The following is a 20,343-nucleotide window of genomic DNA, read 5'->3' as shown; positions in this document are numbered from 1 at the left end:
TGGAGTCATAAGGCAAGAAGGTGACATGCTTCCCATGCTAGGAACTCTTAATCATGTCTTGCTACTTCTCTGAGGGTTCTTGAGACTCCCAGACTCTGTCCCCACCATCCTCAGAGATTGTCTAATCACTCTCAAGTGACTTTGGGTTGGGGAGGGGGGCAACACATTGCCCTTTGAGCCCAAGGCTGCATTTCTACCTGCTCCCAGCAAATGTTGGCCTGGCTGCACCAGGAGACCTTGAGTTCTTGTTCATTGCTGACCAAGATGTGTTTGCCCAGCCTTCTAGAGCCTTGTCACTCATGGTCAAACATTGCTGATATGAGAGGGACCTCATGGTGCTGCGTTGAGACCTGTTTGGCATTTACTGAACATTTTTTACATGTTCTTCTCCCTCTTGGGCCACTCCGGGACTAACAACGTGTAAAGCACAGGCTGTGTCCTCATAATGCCCCCAGGGACTCCCCAGCATCTCGGGAAGGAAGAGACACTGGCTCATTTAACAGCTGTTTGCAGATCCATTGTTGAGGATAAGCCTTGCTGCTTGCTGGGGGCAGGTCTTACAATGTCCCTGGCATCATGCACACATCGATGAGCACACAGAGGTGGAGCTCCAGCTCCAGACAACGTGGGTTTTGAGGCTGGTGGTAATGCTAGAGTCTGCTCCACAGCTTGCTATTTAACTCCAGGTGGCCTTAACTCCTGGGGCAGGCAGGTGGGGCAGGAAGAAGCCATGCCAGCCAGGATGCCAGCTGGTGGTATGACCTGGGTCCCCACCTCTGTAGGAGACTCTCACTGGGAGGAGATTCTTCCTCCTCTAATCCCTGCAGCTGGTTGTGTGAGCGGAAGTTATTAGACTTGGAGGCAAGAGTACGTGGTTCTGAATGTGTACTGGATTAAAGAATTGTGTCTAATTGACGTTTCTGAATGCCAACTTCATACCAGGAACTTCCACGCTTAGCCAGTCCTGGGCAGATTTGATTTTGCATCCAGGAAACATTTGGCCATGTCAGCAGGCATCTGGGGTTGTCACAGCTTGAGAGGGTGGCTAGCCAGGGCCAGGGATATTTCTGTACATCATAAGATCCTTAGGGTCTGAATGTCTTAGTGCTAAAACACACTGAAGGGTCAGTTGTTCATGATCCTGGGGAGTCAGGTCGTGTAGGGACAGACAGATGGGCCACTTGGCTACAGAGGAAGCCTGAGGGCCACACACTGAGGACGTAGGAGCAGTCATGGCTCTATCCGCAGACCCATCACATGGAAAATTCTCCTCAACATTGCAGTTGCTTTTGTTCCTCGTCCTGTGAGGGCGTCTTAATAATGTCCTTCAAAAAGAAACGAAGACTATGTTATGGACCTTGTAAGTTGCTCATGGCATTCAGCTGCTGACTAAAGGCAACTTTGGAGGAGCAAAGCAGAATGGGTAGGGATGGAGAGGAGGACAAGGGTCCACAGAATGGCCATACCTATAGCCCTAGCTGTATCCAAGACTCCTGTTGTTGCTTTTTAATCTTGTTTTTCTACACTGAGTGTCCTAAAGAGACCATCTTTGTACAGAAGCACACGGAAAAATAAACATTTAGAAGATGCTTTTGCTGGGCTGCCAAAGCCAGTTAGGGAATGCAGCCGCCCACCCGCCACATTGGTCCTGAGCGGAGAGAGAATGGAGAAGGATGATACTCTGGGTCCCAGCAGCTGATGGAGATATGGAACAGGGGTAGCCTGTGGTAGCCCAGTGTCTGTAGTCCTGGGAAACAGTGACCTGGATAGCACAGGTATTTTCACACTCAGAGCATTCTATTCCCCAAGCATGCCCCCTGGCCTGCTGGATTGTGTCATCTTCTTATTATGAGAATCAAAAGAAGTGGTGGCACGCGCCTTTAATTCCAGCACTCGGGAGGCAGAGGCTCCCCTACAAAGCTTGTTCCAGGATAGCAAGGGCTGTTACACAGAGAAACCCTGTCTTGAAAAAACAAAAACAAAAACAAAAGGTCTTAAAGTACTGCGAAAGGGTCTCTTGGAGACAAATCAATCAGAGTAGAGACGATATTCAGTGTCCTTCACCTTTGGGCTTCCATCAGGCCTTGAGTTGGTTGAAGCTTTGTCGGAAGAGGGCTCTATGGCTCCAAGGAGCAGACTGGCAAGTGCTTGAGGTGTTGGGAGACTGTTCCATCTTTCAGTTCTTCTCATCCTGTGGTCTTGGGAAAGAGGAAAGGGTGTAAGGTGGGTGAATCAGGAAGTTCAGTGAGGGAACCAGAGGCTATGCTTTGATCTCCTTTAGTTTCTGAAGGAGGAGAGAGATGGTAGAGGCTGGCATTATGTTCCAGAACCTGGGAGAACTGACCAAACTGAGCTAGGCTACGGTGTGTGATGAGTCTTTGTAAGCACAGAGAAAGTGCGCAGGGCATTTTGTTCTATGGGTCAGTGACCAACCAAGGGGAATTGAAGCTTCCCGCTGCTGGAGGTGGGAAGCTAGAGCCCAAGGCAGGGTGCTATCTGATGGGTGTTGCTCACACAGTCAAGGACCAAAGAGGGCTTGTCAGAACCCTCCCTGTGGGCAAGTTGAAGACCTCAGCTTCTCCCTGGGCTCTCTGCTGAGCAGAGTTATATCAGGATCCCTGTGAACTGTGAAGTCCTCCACTCTCAGCATGAGAGCTGGTGTTGCCGGAGCTCAGGGCCTTTGGAAGGTCTCTCTAGGCTGTGTAGGCGAGGCATCCCACAGCTAAGGTCTCGGGACTGTGAACATGCTGATTTAGCAAGACTCTCAGACTGTAGCTTTTCATGCCTGCTGCCTCTGAGCTGGCCGAGGCCCAGGAATGTTCACAGACATAAAACTGATTTTGTTTTTGAAATGTTCTGGATCCCACACCCCAAAGGCTGCATAAAGACATTCTTGTGAGGTAGTTATCTACTGGGGAGAGTCACGTTGGGGCCCCAGACCAGCACACCCCATCCACCCACGGCATGCCATGTTTTGGCTTGGATATGTATTAGAGTGGCTGCTCTTGCAGGATGACCTCTAGATGAGGGTCACAGGGTTCCTGTGGGCTTGGGCAGCTGGTTCTCAGGAATTTTGGAGACTTTAACTGCCTTTGCTGCAAAATCTACAGGTCCTTGAGCAGCTGGGGTTCTTTCTAACTCAGACTCTGCCTGTAGGTGGTTAGAAGACCATATCCTGGACCTGAGTCTTGGCTTTCTCCTCCGTCCCAGAACTCTGTGTACCTTCTGGGACACTTCCATTCTGTTTTCCAGAATTCTTTGAGCCTCATCCATGCCTGCTCTCATGGGCATTTACTTTTCCAACTTGATCGTGGATCTAGAAGTCTGTGTATTTATCTCCTAGGTCTGTGGGTATCACCCTCTGCCCTCTCTTCTCCCCACAAGCCCATTAGGCCAGACTTTCCAGCAGCTCTGAACTCTGCGCCTGTCTATTTCTGTAGCCCTTATTTATTGACCTACAGGAGTATGTGTCCCAGTGCGAGCCAAGGAGATCCCTATTGCCATTCTTGTTTACCCTGGTGGGGTCTGGCCCAGGAAGTATCATTTGTGTTAGATTCCTTTTTCCACATCCTACTGAGTACTCAGTGCCTGCCAGACCCTTGGCCTGGGTTTGTCCCCATGTCCTATTTTTCCACTATGGTCAGACTACCTAGAGTCCTCCTGCCCATAGGTGTATATAGCACCTGTACATGGTGATACCCAGGCGCCTTTTGGTCCCTTGATGGTTAATCTGAGGATGTCTGGCTTTGGGATCGGTATAGCACCTGTACATGGTGATACCCAGGCGCCTTTTGGTCCCTTGATGGTTAATCTGAGGATGTCTGGCTTTGGGATCGGTAAAGGGGTCTCCTTCTAGAATGTATCATGAAGCATGGGGTGTACTTGATGGGTCTGGACTAGATGTGGCACCTGATCTTGGTTCTCCATCCACCTGCTTAGTTGTGGCTGTGACTGTAAACCTGTTTCCTCTTTCAGAAATCTCCTACCCAGTTCCGCTAGGAAGCCTGGGAAAGGATGAGGGCAGGAGGGCGTCCTTGTAGCCCACAGCATGGACATGGCTGTGGGTGGGAAGAGCTGGGGGGGCAGTGGGGAGGCCTGGCCTTTCTGTTTGTTTCATTCGTGTATTAGCTTATTCCAAAAAAGTTATCCTACTGGGAAGTGCTGACCTCCTGGCCTTTCTCTCCTGGTAGGTCTGTAATAGCAGGGACATGTCCCGTGAGCTACAGGACGTGGACCTCGCCGAGGTGAAGCCTCTGGTGGAGAAAGGGGAGGTGAGTGAAGCTGCTTTATACTGCTCCATATTGTGCTTGTAGTAGACACACACATCCATGGCATACACAGTCACAGCTATGCATATACATTTATTGTACATAACATACATACATGTGAACAAGAGCATAGCATGTAAACAAATCTATGGAAAACACACATGTACACACACACACATACGCACACACACACACACACAGAGTATAGGCATTGATCCTCTTTGTTTCAATCCGCATTTAGTGACTCTCGATGCTCTTGTCTACCACCCAGTCACAGCCCCTGCAGCAGGGCATCTGTTATGATTGGCTTACAGTTTTCCAGCCCCTGTGGCCCTCTGAACCCTGCTTTGTTTCCCTGGCCTCTTGGGCATTAGACACTGCTGTGCCATCTTCAGTACTGGAGGCTCATGGCTCCGACTGGCACCTGGCATTCTATGCTTTGCGTTCAGTCCTCTCAGAAAATAAGCCGGTAGCAATCCTTAACAGATGCTGGCTGGACCAGTGAAGCTCCAGGTCCTCCCAGAACCACACTGCCCTGGCTTCAGTGGAGTCAAGACCTTCCTGTCACAGAAAACTGTTCAAGGATGAAAGCTGTTTGGGCTGAAATTTATTATGTATAGATTGAGGGAAAGGCTTTGAAGTTTCCCTTATCCCTTTGTCCCCACAAAAGACGGTATTTAAATACAGAGTACAAACCTTGACAGGCAGGAGGAAATTGCAAGCACAGAAGTGACAAGGTCCCATTTGTGTCCCAGGAGTCCAGCACATGGGTGTCCGTATAAACTGGATAGCCACTTGCAGTGTCTGTCACTTGGGTTTGTGCCCCATGTCTACATTAGGTCTCTTTTGGCCAACTGTCTTCAGAAAAGGACCTAGCAGATGGGCCAATTGTCCACGGGGCTGCTGCTCCCTGAGATGAAACAGTCTCTCTTTGCAAGGACTAAGGGAAGCCCACTGAGCAGAGTTCAGATTCAGGCACCAGAGAGGACGGTGAGTGCCAATGTTGGTCTCTAACCAAGGAAACTAACCGTGACTCTGTCATCTCTTCACAGACCATCACTGGCCTCCTGCAAGAGTTCGATGTCCAGGCAAGTAGAGGGTGTGGGTCTCCATTTATATCCACTGGTCTGCCTATGCCTTTCCTTTTTTCTTCCCATCAGTGTGAAGTGGATTGCTGTTTATATGTGGAGCCAGCAGAGAGCAGGGAATGAGCTCAGCCAGTCTCCACACTTTGTAGCTTCTCCTGAGAGAAGCAAGTCTGAGTTCCAGCCAGGGAGGCGAGAGCTGAGCAGCCCCCAGGAGGGCAGACAGACATACTGCTGTGTGACCCTGGAGAGCTGGGGTGTGTGTGGGAAATAATAGAAGTCCAGTGGACTTGGGACCCTGTGAGATGGAGATGTACTAATCTTGGCTGTGTTAGCAAATCTGAAACTGGGGTCCTTTACCCAAGGTTGGAGTATCTAGCCCACTCAGAACTAGCTAGAGTGCCAGTCAGGGCTGTGTTTCCAGCTTCACCTAAGAGTCATCTCTCGAGAGTGGAGAAACCCAGGTCTGAACATGCCCTGTGCCATTCTCCCAAGCATGAGTACCATGGAGGGTGGGATAGGCACATGTAGGTTGTCTGCAGGCATGCTCACCTAGATCTCCACCAGTTCCCACCCACACATCTTGACTTTGACACATTCCAGCAGAGGAAACATTTGTGACATCCTTCTGGGTCTCCTTCTCTGATATACACTCGTCCTTCCACATAGAGGTGGGGATTCTGACCTTGACTCTAGAAGGAAATGGAAAAATTAGAACAAGGGTTAGAGGTTTGCTTAGTTCCATCATTGGTCCCCATAAATTGTATGAAGGTATGAGGTAGGCTTTTGAGGGTGTAGCATCAGTCTGATTGGAGGGTACTCTGCCTTTGGGGTTCTAGGGACTCCCGGCATAGGTCTGAGGCCATGGCTTCTGCCTGTTCTCCCATGAGGATAACCTATCCCATGTAGCTGGCAACAGGAAGGGAGTATTAAGCTATTACTCTGTACAAGCCTTGGAGTCCACTAAGAAAGGTAGCACCTTCACAGCGCAGAGATTTCCCTTTGAACCCCAATAATGCTGTAAATCAGGGGACATGTCTGTCTCCAAAGCAGAGATAAATAGTCTAGCCCACACCTGTGCAACTGATGGGAAATGCTGAGGGGTATTATCATACAAGCATACGCTCATCTTGGCTCTTGAGCAGGAGCCCTGACCCAAGGACAGTGACCATCTGAAGGCTATACAGAGATGACACTTGCTTCCATTGGAGGGTGATGCCCATGAAATTATGAGCTTTCACAAGCCTGTACCCTCAGAAAAACGAGAATGCCTTGAGGATCATGTTGTGGTATTCACCCAGGGCTCCTGTTTCGAAGCAGCTTAGCCTTCTCCCCTCCAGAGGAGTCTCCTGGACACACAGCCCCAGTTCCCAGCACCCTGGCTGCCCCAGTCTCTGTCTGTAGTTGATAAATTCCCAGTACGGCTGTCATCTCTGCATACTATGTAGAATCCTCCTAAACTGAGACTTGTCTGAGGTTAGAACAGAGCTCAGACCTCAGCATCTTGAAGAAACTGACCTTTTTAAGAGTATGCAATGCTGTTAGTTTTAGCTTACTTGTCAAACTCTGTGCCTTTGATGAGTTACTTTACCTTGCTGAGTAAGCTTCGTCCAATGAACATAAGAACGTTCTAGTATTTAACTGTGTACTAAGCATCGTTAACGAGCACTCTGAGTCTTACTTTGATACTTCAACTGTGAGAAGTGCTCATCCAATCTCCACAAGAGCCCTGGGTACAAATTTCTAATCCCCACTTATTCTCAGTCAGAAGGCCAAGAATTGATGGGCTCTGTGTCATTTCTTGCTGGGAGACTCCATGTTGTCTGGGTGATGACTGATGTTGCCGAGACACATGCCTGGGGCTATGGTGGAGCTCTCCTGGCTGTGCCTCCCATCCTGTGACAGCTAAGATACCAGTAGGACTCCCAGTAGTGGCTCGAAGAAAAGGCTGTGACCTGCAAGGAAGAGTGGGCAGAAGTGGCCTTTAAGATCCAGGCCTTTGTAGCCACCAGTTTCCTTATCTGCATGTTCCTGGTGGTGAAAAGACATGAGGTCAGGCCAGAAACATGCTTCTAAGGATCACGGGTGGGGACATCAGGAGAAACCCCTTCCCCCCAAATTAGTAAGGTAGTATGAATTCAGTATTCATCCCATCAGATATGGGAGACAAACAAGTAGACAGGTCCACTGGCGTTGCCTGCAGAAGCGGGAGAGGGCTATGCATGGGATTGGGGCAGCTCCTTGGGTGCAAAGGATCTAGGCAGGGGCTTAGAGTATTGAAGGCCCACTGAGGACTGCTTGTCACTCCACCCCACCACTTCCTGATTACATATATCCCATCTGACTCCCTGTGATCTGGTCCATTGCTCATCGGATAGCTGAGGTTTTGGGAGAATCATTTCATTGGCTGTGCCCAGCACCCAGAACACATATCTTGGTTTCCAAGGAGAGCGGAGCTCCTGGTGCCCCCAGTTCCACCCACATTCTTGTTAAGAAGGGGAGAGACAGTTCTGGAGAGTGGCTTGCCAGAGGCCACTCTGTGGTTGCTGTAGGAGGCAGTGTCACAGCCTGTCCTTTCCTGTCTCAGACCCACAGATGTCTGGGTGGTATTGATAAAGCCACTGCCTGTTCTCATATGCGAGGTACCATACCAAAGGCTGCCCAGCCAGTACCTCATTTAGCTCCTCAACAATCAGGAGAAGCATTGTGTCCACCTAGCTCAGACAGAGGTCAAAGTCTCACTGGGTGTCTCACCAGGTCCACGTTTCACCACACAGGCAGAAGTGCACATTTTTTGTCTCATTGTTTCCAGGTATTAAGCTTGTGTGTTTGCTCTCCTTGCTTTGTATGCAATGTCCAGAACTCCACACTTCCCATCTCACTCTCTAGGACTCAGGGATGGACAGGTACTGTGTTGAGCCGGAGGTCAATGGAATATCCTGAGGATTTTGGTTTAATCTTATTCAGTCCTGCTCTGTCCTGCTGGAGACATAGAGAGACTGAGTAAGAGTGGAAGTTCTATATTGGTGGTGGCTAAGATTGTGACTTTGTTTTTAATCATTATGTTCTCTTATCCCAGGGTAGTAAGAGCCATGAAACTGTCCCCTGAGACCTTGGTTATTTAATTGGCTGTGTGGGCTGAGCATAGCTGTGAGTAAGAGTCCTGGGGGCCCACCTGTGCAGTCAGGGCTGAGCCATACAAGCCTCTCCCTGATAAGAGCCTGGTGACTTGCTTTCTTTGCTCTGTGGGCCTTCCTGCTCAGTGCGTGATTAGTCTAGTGTTTATCTGTTCTCAGAGTAAAGGCTGTGTGTGTCTCAGAAAGAGTGGGATGCAAGGACCAGTTGTCCTTTTCTGGTTATCAACCCAGTCCCTCCAGCCTCAGTTTCCTCATTTGTGAAACAGGAAAGTCTATAGCCTTTGTAAAGTGACTTTGTGTTATAGAGAGGATAAAGTTGGGGCTATAACGACAATGCCATTTCAAGCGGAACACACCCCAACGTATATTGTAGGTTTCCTCTGATTTTCATTGTGGTAAAATACACAGACTAGGTGACATATTTACTACTTTTAAGTGTGAGGTCTGGTGGCAGTAAATGCATAAAATTTAAAAGTCCACGTTCCCCCTTCCCCGCCATTCCACCTCCATTTCTCTTTGCTTAAGTTTGTTGTTTCCAAGCTCCTTGTGTAAATGGCGACACATAACAGCTGTAGCTAATTTTATATAGCTTCATAACCCCGAAGCTTGTCATACTGTGGTAAAATGATGCCACTTATCTGCCACGATGTCCTTGGACAAGCAGGGCAGGTGCCTTGTGCTCTTGACGAAAACTCAGGGACCTGTGCTATCATCATCATAATGGCTGATGAGACCATGCCAGCATCGGTCAGGTGGTTCCATGAGTCCACCTTGGCTGGAACTCTCCCCAGAAGAACTTTCCTGTAGTTCTAGACTTGGGGATCCCCTGTCCTTAAGACTGCACTATGGCTCACCCCTGCCATACCTCTTGAGTCTGTCTGGCCAACCATATGGCTGGCACTATTCCATTGATTTCTTGTTAGGTCTTTGGGGTAGTGGAGGTGGTATGAGGCTTAGGATGTCTGGGCCTTCTTGGCAACCACTCAGTACCTTCATCCACTTCCTATTCCTCCCATCTCATGGGAGTTGGCTTGAGGAACTCAGCTGCCTACTGGGCCCATTAGAAGGCAGTCTGGGATCCTACATGTGGAACGGCTCCTACTTTGGCATTTTCAGTAAACCTAGCCGACTCTATTTCCCGTGGTCTTGAGAGTTTTTTTTTTGACATAACCTTTTAGTGAGTAGAAATGTATGCTCCGTAGCTCAGAGCTAACCAGAAAAAACAAAAAACAAAAAACAAAAAAAAACACGTCATCAAGAAGCAGGATAGCTTCTCTCTGGGGAGAGCTTGACTGCCTGACCAAATGGCGTGGGCTTTATGTCTCTGTCATTGTCACCCTGGAGTGGTCTGCTTGTCTGAGCTGGACACTGTTTGAGTTCGTATTGACGCATGTCCCTTTGCTAAATGGTGTCTGGATCCCTAAGTGTGCCAGCTGATGGCCGCTAGCCTACAGTGCCTTCAGGAAGGAAATAGTTTGATCTGGTCCGGCTGGGACAGCTGTCCTCAGAGGATGACGGCTCTGTGAAGTTTGATGAGTGGGGTTGTGTGAGTGTGTGGGACTTGAGTTTATTTCCCTTGATGACGATTCTGGAATTTAATGTGATCAAAACTGGCAGATGCCTTTGAGATGGTCCAGCCCTGCCCCGGTGCTCCAGATGGACCAGTCTAAGTCATTGGCCATCCCAGGGCTTCTTTATCACCTATCTCTGCAGAGAGATCTGTGTGAAGACACCCAGGGGTACTATTGGGATAGTCCTAAGTTTAAGTCCAGGTTGACTCCTGAAAACACAGTAGTCCAGGAAGGTAACGCAGTTGAAAGAGCGGACTCCTTAACACAAAATGTCATCTGGAAACTGCCCTGTGCTCTGCACAAATGGTCATATGTGAGTCTCATGACAACTGATAAAGGAAATACCCCCGCTCTTTGTGTGTGAACGTCTAAGATACGACCCTGGGGAAGTCACATCGTGTGAGATGGGTGTTGATGCTGACTCAATGCCTACATCCAGAGCCAGAGTTTCCTCTGCAAGTATTTTGGGGGCTAAAGGGGGGGGGGAGCTCAGGTCCGTTCTCTCACTTCTGGTTCCGTACTGATTGACTTTTGCTATTAGGTCTTCAGTGGCTAATGCCTTCTACCTAGGCCTTGTGCTTGTTCAAATGGCTTCATCTGATTTGGTTTCCGTGGAAATATGTTGGCACACACAGCATATGGAGCACTATGGAAAATGAGCAGCTGTTCCCTGCAGGGCCTCCTGGAGGGGAGAGGGCCAGACAGGGTGGCTGGCCTCGGGGAGGCCTGAGCTCAGTTCCTACTTCCTGCAGCTTCTTGTCTCACTGGAGCAAGCCAGACTGGAGTCTGTGTCTTTCCCCTTCTGTTGCAAACCCATTAGGTCATGGGAAAGCCCAACAAGCAGCCATCTTGGACTAGGTTTTTTTTTTTCTCTACAGGTTTGTTTCTTGTTTTCATTTCCTGTGGGTAGAGGGGGCAGAACTCCCACAGAAGGCTGAGAGTTCTTAATCCCCCATTTCCTGTCCTTTTTTCCTTTTCCTGGTCTCACTTCCCGACAAAGCTTCTGGGATTCAGAAACCAACCCCATTGGCAGATGGCAGGATGCACATCAGGATGGGTGAGACAAAACAGCTGCCTGCTCTGGGATTTCCTAGCAACACCCTCCTGGAACAGTAAAGGAAAGCTATCTAGGCCAAGGCTTAGAGCTGTGCCAACATGTCTGCCCCAGGTCAGGATCTGCCAGGCTGACCGAGGTAGACCAATATCTGGTAACTGTAGTGCCGTGGACAGAAGGCCCCTGTCTTTAATTGCCTGCTTCTCTTCACGGAGGCTTAGTTCTTATCTGAAACAAGGGGGTGGAGTCACTACCTCAAAGGGTGTGGCCAGACTTCCATCCATGTCCCTTGATCCTATGCACAGACCACTGTGCGCAGACCACTGTGCTTCTCCACTGTATTGTGGGTAGCAGTTGGTCACTTCCTTTTCTTTTCCCTGCCTACCCTCCTTGGAGCCTCTGGCTTCTCACTGTGACCCTAGGTGTTTTCTGTGACCTGGGCTGACGCAAAGCCTGAACAACCATAACCTGTGGTTTCTCTTCTCTGTCTTGGTGGGATGGTGACACTAAGGGTGGCTGAGTCTTGAGTCCTTGCAGTCTCGTCTACCAGTGTCCCTCCTGTGGTGTGACTTGACCCTCAGCTTGCTGCTCTGGGGAAGCGGTGGGTGGTCCATACCCCTAACTACCTTAGAATCTGGGAGAATACATCCTCTAGTATCTGCCCGGGTCCTTTGGGGAAGAATGAGATTATGGCAGCTGCAGCAGCTGGTGTCTAGAGCCATAGATTATCCAGCCAGTGACTTAAGCCACTCTTGTCTCCTCAGTAATCACCTCTCTTGTAGTTGCCGTAACAACCAACCTGGAGAGAGGTAGCAATGTGCAAAGCACTCCTGGGTCTCAGTCGTGGTGACAGCCCGGGGAGAGGCAGGTTTGTCCTGCCCCGTTTCAGTTAGAACTGTCATCTTGACATGGCATAGAATTATCTGGGAAGAGAATCTCATCCTATGAGCATGTCTGTGGGGGATTGTCTTGATTGTCAATTGATGTAGGACATTCCAGTGCATAGTGGGTGGTACCGTTCCCTAGGCTGGTAGTCCTGAGCCATATAAGAAAGTTAGCTAAGTGCAAACCACTGACCAGCCTGCAAACAGTGTTCTCTGTGTTTCCTGCCATGTCTTTACTGTGGCCTAAGATTCTTGGAAACTTAGCATTGTACAGAATAGCAAAAAGGCCTGCCTTCGAGTTTCTGTCTTGACTTCCCTCCAGGATGGACTGTAATGTGGAATTGTAGGCTGAAATAAACCTTTTTCTTACAAAGCTGCTTTTGGTGTTTGTCACAGCAGAAATGAAACTAGAGCAGCCTCAGGCTTACAGTTAAGGGCAGGGATTCTCAGATATGGTTGATAACTTATAACAATGGTACATAGTGGACATGCACTAGGGTTAATATCTCTAACATCACAGCTCCCTAAACAAGCATAGTTGCTATTTATAACTAGCAGGAAATGACTATCACACAACCCCAGACTCCTTCCATCTTCCTGCTCCTCCATTCCAAGCATGTAGCTTCTGACCTCATGTTTATAACATAGCTGCTGACTCACCGAGCATCCCGTACATGTTCTGGACAGGAAGCAGGTGAAAGGGCGAGAAATAAAAGTAAAAAAAAAAAAGTTCCAGTACTGATCTGTTTGTTTTCAAAGTCCCCGGGAAACCTCAGAGAGTTCTGCTGGCATTTCTCATGCTAGAGCAGTGTTTCCTGACCATCCTTGGACACAGAAGAGCTGGGAGAAAGGAGAGTTTTGCTAGACATATTTAGGTTGGTGCACAATTGGGATTCACATGTAGATCAGATACTCCCCATCTCAGGCCACCAGAAGAGAATCTGTCGTAGTGTTCATCCTCTCAGGCCAGGTCTGGCATCCAGAGGGATGTTTCTTTGGAGATATCCCTAAGTGCTAATTCCCTACTTGCAGGCAGTGTAGACTGGGGGCAAGAACATGTCTCTTCACTGGCTCATTGGCTGTATGGGCTTTTGAATTCTAAATACCCAGACTGGACCCTCCCTGTCTCAGGGCCAGGGCTTCTCTCTGGAAGTCCCTAGTCTGGTTTAGGTTGGTAGCTATGAGTGGGTACCTGTGATGATATCAGGTACAGCCGAGAGAACAAGGGTGTGTGTGTGTGTGTGTGTGTGTGTGTGTGTGTGTGTGTTCTGGGCATGGTGTGGTGGTGGGAAGGGCCTCTCTAGGCAGGTGGGGTCTGTGGTGAGATCTTTCTGTGTCTGATACTCTATCCACAAAGGCACGTGCCCGGCAGCGAGGACAGGTGTGTTGAGGACAGGTGTGTGTCCTGCAGGGAGAACAGGTGCACGCTTTAGCAGGATGGCGAGAACCAGTGTTAGTTACTCCCAGTTCCTGTGTGCTCATGTAACCACACATGGGTCCAAACTGCTGGGAAGAGAAACAGGGACCCAGCTTGCAGGTGGCCCCCAGGAAGTCACAGGGTGTGTTATGATGTTGCTTACTGTGTTGCTAAACTCCTTCATCTGCACAAAGTAGAGCCTGGACCTTCAGAGACCAGGCTTTGAACCAGGCTGTTTTAATCCAAGATTAGTCCAAACGCTATGCTGCCATCCTAGCTGTGTGACTTCAGGCAAGTGACTTAACCTCTCTCAGCCCCGGTTTCCTCATCTAGGCAGGATGGTGGCAGTCGTTAGGTAGTGGAGTCAGTGGTTTCCATGAGAACATGTGAAGAAGCTTAAGGCAGGGTCTGCGGTAGATGGAGTGATTACCACGGTCCTCCCTGACACCTTCATATCATCTGCCCCAAAGAAAAAGAGCTTCTAGACTTTTCAGAGCAGGTGAGAGGTGGCCTTTGTCTCATGTCTTCCTGGTTGTGTGACCTGAGCTGGGTCACATGCCTCTGACCTGCTGTAGTGTTGAGTGTGAGACTCTAGAGTTGGAGGAACAAGAGACGGGTCCCACAGCATCCCAGCCAGAAGTGTCTCCTGATGACTCCTAGCACAAGGGACTGCCTATTGTCTGGGACAGGTAAAGTACACAGTTCTGACGTCCCTGCAGCCCCGAGGCCTGCTGTGCACAGGCAGAATCTCTGTAGAACAGGAAGCCACACCAGGGTGGTATTTTGTTCCTGGGTGGAGGAGAGACCCCTTCGAGTTAAAATAATAATCTGTAAGGCTTCCGAAGAAGTTAGCCAAAGTCAGATGTGCATCTCCACCCCTAAAGCTGGTCTTTGTGCTAGTGGGTGCTGAGGTCCCCTCTGCCTGGCCGGGCTCCAACTCTCCTCCCCATTGCTGCTGCTGAGTCTCCTGTGTTGGGGACATGCTCTCCCTTCTGAGAGCTGAGGCCTTGAAGGCTTATCAAATGGGACAAGGGCTTGAAGGGTAGTAGCCACAGGGAGACTGGCTTGGCCTATTTTTAGAATGAACCATGTGGGTTAGCCCTGAAGACAATAAAGAATGTGGCCCCACAATGGACCATTGTTACCATGGTGGCTTCAGGGCTGACAGATGACCCGTGTCCCATGGGGCTGGGCTGATGCTCCTGTCCTATGAATTTTTCCAGAGCATGCTCTAGGCAGGAAAGAAGTGCTGAGCCTGAAGTTAAAGGGGGGAGGGAGGCAGGACTGGACTTTGTGTTCCCTGGGGGGAAGGGACTCATTTTGGGGTGACAAAATGGATCAGGAGACCCTTGTGCTAGGTACACAAGGAGCTAAGTGTCCCTGCTTTTCTGTGTCTACCTATCCCTGACTGTGTCTTCTGCTGGCTGCCTGTGACTGCCTGTACCTGGCTGTGTCTGTCTGCGCCTGCCAGTGCCTGCCTGTGCCTGGGCCAAGGCCTGCCTGTGCTGGGTGTATCATCACTCCCACATAGACACTGCCACAGGTTCAAATTCTTATTCCATAGAGTGGGAAGCGGAGGGCTCTGGGCTTGCTCGCTTTAGAAATCTTCAGGGTTAGGACCCCTGCATCTCTCTGCCTTGGTGGGGACAGGCCCAGCCCTTGAGAGTGTATGTGTGTTCATGTGTGTTTGAGAGTATGTAGTCCAAGCTGTCTTCAAACTCTCCATCCTCCTGCATCACCCTCTTTAGCACTGGGATTTAAATGTGCATGACCACAATCACCTCGGGTGAAGCCTTGGTGAAATGCTTACTGGGAACTTTGGATGTAGCTCAGTGGTCGAGTACTTGGCTTGTGGGTGCAAACGAGGCCCTGGGTTCCATCTCCAGTATGGGCAAACAGCAAAAAAGAAAACATAGCACTCAAACACCGTACTCTGATGTAGGACCCTGGAATGGGGGCTCATTCTGTTTTGTACTAGTGAATTCATGTATGTTCCTTTACTAGTACACCCATGTGTGCTGCTGTACTAATACATCCATGTGTACTGCTCTTCACAGCCATCCATGTGTACTGTATGCTAGGACACAAGCATTCCCTGCTCTACTTAAAATGAGTCCATGCATGTCCGTGTGCAGTGCTGTAATAATATCTTTATGTGTGCTGCTTTACCAGTAAATCTGTGAGCACTGCAGTTCCAGTACATTCATGCGAACCGCATTAGTCATGCATTCATGCTTGCCGCTGTACTTGTCCATCCATGTGCCATCTAGTTCACCCAGATGCTTGTTCTCCTACACACACATGTGGGCTGCTATTTTAGTATAGGCGTGAGCACTGGGGTACAAGTACACACCCCTGTACTCTGTTATATATGCATGAATGTCTGTTTGTGCTCCAAGAGTGCCCCAGTCGGGGAATCCCTGTCCCCATGGGCTTCACAGTCTTTTTTGGTCTCCCAAAGTCTTGCAGGAGGGAGGCTGCTCCCAAGAGAGATTAGGGTGACTTCCCAGACCGTGGTTCCTGAGTGACTCCCCAATCCTTTCTCCTCTCACATTAGACCATGAGTGCCAATCTTGTTTCTTGTCTCCCGCCTCAAGGGGCTTGTGGGGGTCCTAGATTCTGGGAGAAGGTTGGTGGCACCTGGAATTTTTGGTGTCCTTTAGTCTCACATTTGTTGCACGTCGGTCTATAGTGGCCTGGAGGTTGTGAGAGGGCTCTGATATTTCCAACCTCTGTGAGTGTAGGGAGTGAAAGATTCAGGGAAACACAGCTGGTTGACTGGTGCACCTGCCTCTGTGTCACTTACCTGTCTCTGATCACCAGTTGTGGGTGGAGGTGTCACATAGCACCACAGGGTTCTTGCAAGAGATGACCTGGAGAGAAATGCTCCAGCTACTAGGAAGGCCTCAATGTCCCTAGATGACCTAGGGAGGGCAGCCAAGAGCTAACCACATCTAAGGAGGAAGCTGTTGCTCCTGGGAGATGTGTGTCTTGGGTCCTCAGAAGCCTTGATTGACAGCAAAGAGGACAGACAGCATGGAACAAAGGCAGGGTCACAGAAGGTCATCGAGGCTCACAACCATCTACACGGGAGGTTCAGAAGACAATGGCTTGGAACCAAGATAGAACCTGTCTTCTTGAGGGCAGAAGGATAGACATGTTCTTTGCTTTCATGGGAATGCATGGGGAGGACTATGGATTACTGAGGACTGGCCTCAGAGTGGAGCAGGAAAGAGAAGGGATTTGGGTGGACCACTGTAGGTTCTGTGGTCAATTCAGAATGGGAAGTTGTTAGCCCACCAAACTGGCAGCCCCAGGAGGTGGCTGCTCTGCTGAGGCTTCTTTCTGCCTTTATCATCCCTTGGATGATGGCTTAATTCAAGCAAACCTTTGCCTTGTGGTTATAGGATGACTGCTAGGTAAGCTTTGTTGGGTCAAGTCTGTTACCCAACTTGACAAAGTGAGTGAGGTTGGCTCTGGTTGGTATCATCTAATATTACATGACATTTGAGAGGTGCAAGGTGGGAATTGACCTCAGCCTGTGAAACAAGAAGGGAGAACATCAACAGATGCTAGAGTCAAGGGAGCCACTGCTTTGTGTGTGTGTGTGTGTGTGTGTGTTACTACTGTTCTATTGCTGTGAAGAGACACCACAACTAAGGCAACTTGTATTAAAACAAACAAACAAAACGCAAGCATTTATTTGGGGCTAGTTTACAGTTTCAGATGCTTAGTCCATTATCATCATGGCAAGGAACACAGCAGTGCATATGGTGGTGGACCAGTAGCTGATCCACAGGCCAAGGGATGGGACAGGGAGCAGGAGAAAGAAAGACCAATAGGAAGCCATTTGCCAGCTTTTGAAAGCCTCAAAGCCCACCCCCAGTGATTTTCTTTTTTTTTTTCTTTTTCTTTTTTTTTTGGTTTTTCGAGACAGGGTTTCTCTGTGGCTTTGGAGCCTGTCCTGGAACTAGCTCTGTAGACCAGGCTGGTCTCGAACTCACAGAGATCCACCTGCCTCTGCCTCCCAAGTGCTGGGATTAAAGGTGTGCACCACCATCGCCCGGCTCCCCAGTGGTTTTCCAACAAGGCCATGCCTCCTAATTTCCTAATTCTAATCCTATTAATGAGTTCCATTTCCTGCTGATTTAGCATTCAAATATTTGAGCCTATGGAGTCCATTCTTACTCAAAATACCATATTGTGTGTTCCCACAGGAAACTGAGGTTGTCCTTTGAAATGGGAGTGACTTCTAGGAAACCTCAAATAAACAAGTATTTATTGCCTGTTGGATAGAGGAGACCCAGGAACAGAAAATCAAGGAAGCTCATGCCAGATGCAGAAAACAAAGTCCTTTTCAGGGAGGGTGGCTGGGGCCACCTGTCCCTGGAGAGTGGTACACAACCTCCCAGGCGCCCTGTCCTCTGCTTCCTGACACAACTTTGCTTTGCACTCCCTTCCCTTCCCTTCCCTTCCCTTCCCTTCCCTTCCCTTCCCTTCCCTCCTCTTCTCCTCCCTTCCCTTCTCCTCCCCTCCCATGCCCTCCCCTCCCTTTCTCTTCCCTTCCCTACCTCGTTTGGCCTCAGACATCTCCCGTTGCCAGTGCAGAGCTCTGGGTGACCAAAGGAGTGTGTACTTGGGGCATCCTCAGAACAGCTGGGAGCATAGCAGGTGTTCACCGCCAATGCATCAGCCACACTGCTGCTGTGAATCTCACCTGATGAGCCTCTGTCTGTGATCTCTCCTCAGGAGCAGGACATTGAGACTCTCCATGGATCCCTGCACGTCACACTGTGTGGGACCCCCAAGGGCAACCGTCCAGTCATTCTCACGTATCACGACATTGGCATGAACCGTGAGTTTGGCGAGCCCAGTTACCTGGGGAGGGAAATGCCAGTGAGGGAGGGCTGGTGGTAGTCAGCTTCTCTTTCAGCTTTTGGGACTTCTTGGAGCTATTCCAGAAGGAACTCCTGCCTTAGCCTGGAAAATCCTGAGTCACACTGTGTGTGGTCCAAAGCTATTAGTACAGGATGCTCTGGAGATAGGAAGCAAGTGACTCTGCCACCTAACAACCTGTTATAGTGACTTAAAAAATGCGTGCATCAAACTTCGATATCACCACAGAGCTGTGCAGCCATCAGCATAAACATCTTTAGGACACTATAGTGACTCTGAGAAGAAGCCTTGAACCCTCTCTCCCCTGCTCAGATCTCCCACACTCTCCAGCCCTGCTGAGGACACTCTGTCTCCTATATGTCTCTAGACTCTCACATAAGCACACCCCTTCAGTGTGTGGTCCTTTACGATTGGCTCATGACTGGTCTTGTCCATGCTTTCAAGATTTTTATGTGCTGTGGACTTTGGCAGTACTTCACTTCTGAATCCTACTGAATAGAAACAATACTTGTTAGTCTGTATTTCTTCAGCAAATATCATGGTCAGGCCTGTATAGCAATACCCCACTTCCAGCACCAGCTTATGTCCAAGTCACTGTTCCATTGCTGTGAAGAGATGCCATGACCAAGGCAACTCTTAGGAAAAAAAGCATTTAGTTGAGAGCTTGCCTACAGTTTTAGAGACTTGGTCCATGGTCATGGCAGGGAGCATGGAGGCAGGCAGGAGTGGTGTTGGAGAATTAGCTGAGTGCTACATCCTGATCTGCAGGGAAGAGAGAGAGAGAGAGAGAGAGAGAGAGAGAGAGAGAGAGAGAGAGAGAGAGAGAGAGACTTGGCCTGGCTAGCACTTTTGAAACCTCAAAGCCCACCCCCAGTGACACATTCCTTCCCCTAAGCTTCCCCTAAGGCCACACCTACTCCAACAAGACCACTCCCAAATTCTTCTAATCTTTTAAAATAGTCCCACTTCCTGATGACTATGCATTCAACTACATGAGCATGTGGGGGCCGTTTTTATTCAAATCACCACACTGGATGGTGGGTATTAGGGCTCTTTGAACTTAACTGTGTTATACACAGTGTTGTAGTGAGTGTTGGCTCATTGACTTTTAAGATGACAGGAAGTAACAGACTTGACGGCCTATGCTTGTCATCCCAGCATTTGGGAAGCTGAGGCAAGGGATCATTGCGAGTTGGAGACAACCTAGACTACATAGTAAGTTACAGGTCCACCTGAGCTACAGAAAACAACAAAAAGCCAGGTGTGGTGGTGGTGGTGCAGCTCTCTGTAGTCCCAGTCCTTATGGGTAGAGGCATAAAGATCAGGAATTCAAGGGCAGTCTCAGTTACACAGCTGGCTGTTTTTGCATCAGACCCCTAGCAAGTGTGTGTATGGAGGGGTCATTCCGGGAGATTCAAGTGGATACTTCTTGTTTGAAAATCATGTGTGCCTTAAAAGATGTCCTAGATCCTACAGCCTGGAAGTCCCAGAGAAGTCGTTATTCCTTATACTAGCCCCATGGTGATCATGCCTTAGAGGACGAATCAAGGAACTTAAAGCCCACTCAGTTCTACCCTATACCAGATCTTAGCTCTGACTTCTTCCTGCCTCTGTTACCAGAGGGAGACCTGGGGGTGAGGTGGGAAGAATTGTATCTTTCTTTGAGACAGGGTTTCAGTATGTGAAACTGTGGTCTAGAACTGTGTGTAGACCAGGTTAGCCTCGAACTCATAGAGGCACACATTCTTGGGAGCTCTGCCCTGTGGCTGCTAAGTGAAGGAGTAACTGAGTGTGCTTTGCTGTAGCCCCCTCTCCTAACTTCTTTCTCATGTCCTGCAGACAAGACCTGCTACAACCCCCTCTTCAACTCTGAGGACATGCAGGAGATCACACAACATTTTGCTGTCTGCCATGTGGATGCCCCTGGGCAACAGGATGGTGCCCCTTCCTTCCCAGTGGGGTAAGAGCAGAGACCTTCACCCTAGGAGCAGGTGGGGGTGCAGGTGGAGTGGGAAATGTCAATCAACATAA

The 20,343-nt window shown here is 49.3% G+C and overlaps 1 protein-coding gene across 1 annotated transcript in view; it reads left to right on the top strand.

Moving 5' to 3' along the window:
- Positions 1-20,343, top strand: part of Ndrg1 (N-myc downstream regulated 1) — a 43,877-nt gene that overhangs the window by 7,133 nt on the left and 16,401 nt on the right. The window contains exons 2-5 of the mRNA XM_057792436.1: positions 4,191-4,271; positions 5,321-5,356; positions 18,166-18,271; positions 20,152-20,272. Coding sequence (XP_057648419.1) covers positions 4,209-4,271; positions 5,321-5,356; positions 18,166-18,271; positions 20,152-20,272 — 326 coding nt within the window. The 5' untranslated portion in view covers positions 4,191-4,208. The remainder of the gene's footprint in view (positions 1-4,190; positions 4,272-5,320; positions 5,357-18,165; positions 18,272-20,151; positions 20,273-20,343) is intronic.

This window comes from Chionomys nivalis, chromosome 17 (assembly GCF_950005125.1).
Source record: "Chionomys nivalis chromosome 17, mChiNiv1.1, whole genome shotgun sequence".
Lineage (NCBI taxonomy): Eukaryota > Metazoa > Chordata > Mammalia > Rodentia > Cricetidae > Chionomys > Chionomys nivalis.
Note: the sequence above shows the minus strand (reverse complement) of the source record. Positions and strands in the feature narration are given on the sequence as shown.